This window comes from Belonocnema kinseyi, chromosome 8 (genome assembly GCF_010883055.1).
Source record: "Belonocnema kinseyi isolate 2016_QV_RU_SX_M_011 chromosome 8, B_treatae_v1, whole genome shotgun sequence".
NCBI lineage: Eukaryota > Metazoa > Arthropoda > Insecta > Hymenoptera > Cynipidae > Belonocnema > Belonocnema kinseyi.
The window spans coordinates 35,892,669-35,897,666 of record NC_046664.1 but is presented as its reverse complement, the minus strand read 5'-3'; the positions used below and the strand labels follow the sequence as shown (position 1 = coordinate 35,897,666).

At 35.3% G+C, this 4,998-nt stretch overlaps 1 protein-coding gene across 1 annotated transcript; it reads right to left on the bottom strand.

Annotated features, from left to right (window-relative positions):
* Nucleotides 1-2,118: 2,118 nt before the first annotated feature.
* LOC117178438 (mRNA cap guanine-N7 methyltransferase-like) lies at nt 2,119-2,682 on the bottom strand. The gene has a single exon (XM_033369864.1). The coding sequence runs from the start codon at nt 2,680-2,682 to the stop codon at nt 2,119-2,121; it is 564 nt and encodes a 187-aa protein (XP_033225755.1).
* Between the last annotated feature and the right edge of the window lie 2,316 nt (nt 2,683-4,998).

The following is a 4,998-nucleotide window of genomic DNA, read 5'->3' as shown; positions in this document are numbered from 1 at the left end:
ATCCTCAATGATTTTTCTTAAAACTTTTAAAATCAAAGAAAATGGTTGAAAGGCAAAAAAGAAAAAAGTTGACCACGATACAGTGAACGCATCAACTGCCATTGATTCAGGATCTTTGAACAAGAAAATAAACTTCTGACATTTTCATTAATATTTGTTGCGAATAAGTCAATGTCGAATCTACCAAACTTTTTCTGAATGGAGACAAATATCCCTTGATTTAATTCCCATTCTGTCTCTGGAGGTAGGATGCGTGACTCGCTATCAGCAATTGAATTATCTTTGGACTTTATATAAGAAGCAAACATCCATAGATCTCTTTTCTCGCACCATTGCCAAATGAGTCTTGCTAAACTATTCAATTTCGGATATTGAACTCCCCCCATGCGATTAATGTAGGAAATTGCGGTAGTGTTGTCTGTGCGAAAAAGGATCTGACAAGAACGATGATTTTCTGCAAAGCACCTTAAGCCATTAAAGACCTTTTGTTTTCAACAACGCGAGGTATTTATGACTTTCCATTATTTTGGTATAGAGCCACCCATACTTAACTCCCTGGCATGCTGATACCAACACCCCGATACACTGAGCAAAATCTCTAATACGGCATCTTGACTTAGATCCAAATCTTTTTGCTGACTTCAAAATGTTTTCCCTTTTTTACCTCGGTAATTCTACTGTGAATTTTTTACTATTAAAATCCAAACCTAAAAATCGACACTGCTGTGAAGGCATAAAATTCGATTTTTCCAGATTCAAGACAAAACCCAAAGACTCTAGAAGTGTTCTCGTTTCAGCTACAATTAATCGACAGAATTGCTCCGATTTTGCAATTAGCAGGATATCGTCTAAATAAATTACCGATAGAAAACCTTGACTTCTTAAGACTTGGATTACGGGCTTCATTAGTTTGGTAAAAACGTATGGGGCAGTGCAGAGACCAAAGAGTAAACAATTAAACTCGTACAGCTTTAGATTAAATTGAAACCGTAAATACTTCCTATATTCTTTTGCGACAGGATCTAAGAAATAAGCATCCTTTAAATCAATGGAGGCCATATAACAGTTTCGCGTTAAGAGGCGCGAAACTGTTTTATGATCCTCTAATTTAAAATGAGGTGGATCTATAAAGTGATTTAATTTCTTTAAATTCAAAATAAATCGCTTTTTTCCATTTGACTTTCCAATCAGAAAATAGGAGGAAACAAATTGTCCCTAACAGGGTTGGCATTCTCGCACACTACTCTTGTCGATAAGTTCTTTTTCAGCAGCGAAACAACCCCGAAATTCAGTATTTGTAAAATTAGGAACATTAGGTTTTTTATATTGAACTACTTTACATGAAAAGGGGATTTGATAACCCCTTACAAACTGTAGAATGGTTTCATCATTCGTTATTCTTCTCCAAGAGCTTTCGAAAAACCTAAGCCTACCGGAATGTTCACTTACCCCTAATAACGGCGCCGCTGCTGGAATTGTTGAGGTCGATTGTATTTCGGCCCGTCCTGATGTACCCTCAAATTTCTGTCGAATCTCCTGGGCGGGCCCCTGAAGTTTAACGAAGGCTTCATTACACGATTTGGATGAGCCGGTTGAGCCTTTCTTGGTTGAAACTTCTGAGTCGATTTGGCACCTTTATTGCCCTGGTTTGATGTAGAGGGTTTCTCTAGCTTCTTACTCAACTCTTCTACCTTTTTAGCAGCTTTTATTCTAGCAGGAAAATCCTCTCCAAACAAAAGTTTCGACGACGTGGGAAGATCCTCAGCAAAATCCTTCACCAGTTTATTAGCTATCGGAGTGATAAATGAGCGTCTGGTAACTGACAACTGCATAAATTGCCATTCCAATCTTTTCCTGTGCTGCTGTTTGAAAACTTTCTTTTTTCGAACCCGAATCTGACATAAGCATTTTAATTTCCGGGTTTAGTTTTGGCACATAAATTGCCTCAAAATTTTCAGGTAACGGATACTTTTTTAAAATAGAGTCGAGATCTTCTTTAGAACAACCCTTTTGTAGAATTTGGGTCAACAGTGAAATAATTATATTGTGAATTTCAACACTCACCAAATCCTCTCTTGCCTGAAGTTCTCCCAAATTTCTAAACGTAGACTCACTTAATTAGACGTCTCCTTCCTCTAGAAACACGTGCTCTGGTGGAATTCCTGGATCTTCAGGACCCTCGCCCTCGAACTCACTCGAAGCGTCATAGTGTTCTGAATATGACTCAGAATCTCTGTCTGAGTACTCCGTCGTTTCTCTCGGATAACGATCGGATTTTTGATGATCTTGATCAGTCGCTTCTCGCAGATAGCGATCAGATCTGGCACTGTTTGAAACCGTCGTTTCTCTCGGATAACGATAAGGTATATAATGACGAGTTGGACTTCGTTGACGATGGGAATCATATCTATCGTAGTCTCTTCGATGTTCCTGAGGACGATGCCGATGTTCGCGATATCTTCCTACAGGAGATGGACTGCGAGCATAGCGACTCGTGTAACCTCTTCGCGAAAAATCTGAGTATGAGGAAGAACTTCGAGAATGGCGAACACGTGGCAATCTAACCTCTCTCTCATAGTGGATTCTCTTTTCCGGATTTTCGCGATGATAACTTCGATGCACATCGAGTTTTCTTGTTCGTTTTCGGTTCACGGTCGAACCTACCCTATCCAAAGGTGGCATACTGCCTGAATTCAATTTTTTCTATAAAAAACACTTGAGAATAAAATCTACGACTTGACCAGAATTACACAGAAAAATGCAATGACATAGGAAGTAGATGGCGCCACCTCAGTGGGTAAGCGCCAAAAGTACTCTCTTTTGAAATTTAGCTTTAAAAACTGTGATCAGAATGAACAGATGGATGTGACTACGTTATGATCTAGGAGAACGAGACGACGAAATATAATTCATATTTTTACAAGGTTCAACTCTTTGGTTGAATATATATTTGCGACTTGGAATCTTGGGAATTTAAATTGTTTATATTGCATTCATTGCTCGATCATATTTTAACCGGATTAATTTGGATTGCTCGCACGTATTGAAAATGATAGAATTGTGAGTTCGGATTGAAACTGGTATTGATGTACCAAATAAAAATAAATTTAATTGGCTTAAGATTAATACATATTCGATCGGATGTGGATTTCGGAATGATGCGGAATAGTTCGGATTGCGAGTCAGAATTTTTGTAGGTCTTATGATCTTTATTAAATTTAAAGGAACAAACCACGAAATTACTAGAAAGTTCGTTTATTAATACTATGACGTTCCGGCTATCACTGCGTGCCTTTTTCAGAGAATATAAATAAATTATATATAAATAAAAATCTTTTCGTACATTTTATCACAGACATAATTGGTTTAAAAACGTTAAAGCAATGAAAAAACCTCTGCTTATTTTCCCGTAAAAAATAATAATATTTTATTTTGGAGTCAAACTCAATAGTTAAGAGTCAATTTAAAAATAATACTGACGTGCGACACCAATTAAAAGTAAAATATACAAAATTGCATAACACAGAAAAACACTGGTGTTAAATTTGTTGCAGCACAAATTTCATTGGTCTCCCAATTAGCATTTCAAACAATTTTCAAGTCTCAAATGTATTCCTCTGAACGTAGGTACACATCTGGACATCTAGGGGAAAGTATCATTTGGAGTTAGGTAATTATTATTATAACTTACCTGCTTATCAACATCTACTTCGCCCAAATAACGCCCGACAAAATCATTTTGACAGGTGACTGACAGTTTTGTAGACGACACTTCACGTTGCTCTGGATGAGAAAAAACAGTGTCTAAATGATGATTTTCCCCTAGATTCTCCAAATGAACCTGTGTGGCTCAAATTTGTTGCAACTCACTTGAACACCGATTTCGGTGTACAATGAAGGATCGGCGATTTTCTGTGCATACAAAAGCCTAAAAAAATTGAACAGACTTTTTTTAGTAAGACGGTAAATTCATTAATACAGAATGAATGCGTCATTCAAAGGAACAGCGAATGAGGAAAGCGTGCCAAAGTAACTCGAATTTCAACTTGGTTTTGTTTATTTTATAATATTTTTATGACATGCATAATTTCTGTCTGTAAGTTAATCGAAATATTGTGATATTTGTTTATAAAAAAGAATTCTAGCATGCTTCTGTTATATGTATTTTTTTCTCTAGCAAGTATTTTAATATTGCTAAAATCGAAATCAAAATAATGGTCTAAGTTCCAAAAATGTTGGAAAAGATCTGTATTAAATTTTTTTTTTATTTTTCGATTACTAAAATAAACATTTATGTCCAGTTTTTAACAATCTTCTCAACGTTATAGAGAGTCTTTGAACATACAGTAATGTATCTTTTAAATCAGATTTTTTGCACGTGTTAGTCCAGTTATTTTTCTTACTGGAACTATTGTAGATTTCATGAATTTGCTCTCGAATAATACTATTTATCAAAGGAAGGGGATAATTATTTTGAGCTAACATTATTCTAATTTGATCCAAATTCTCTTTCCTGATTTAGTATCACTCAGTTTAATGCAAATATCGATTAAACCTCTTATTAGGCCGACCTTTTGACAATACAAATTATGGGAATTAAAATTAAGATATGTCTACCAAACTATGAAGCTTTTTTAAACCAATGGGACGCATAGGACAACCATTTAATTGCTTATAATTTTTACCATTAAAAGAGAAAACCATGTTATTGAAAACAGTTCTAGTGGCGAATAAAAATAAATTTTTCGTTATTTTAGTTAGATTTTTATTTTGCATTAGTTTTTCTTCAATGCAGTCTAATTCTAGATCTAATGGAATGTTATCAAACATTGAAACAACGCCCAATGAAACTACAGAATGTGTTGAAGGATCTCAAGTTTTATTTAAAGTGTCCCTTAAATCCCAGATATATTTTTAACAAAAGATTCTGTGTTACCTGAAACCGATTTTAAAACATTACAACTATATTTGTCTAAGTAATAAGTAGGAGATCCAATT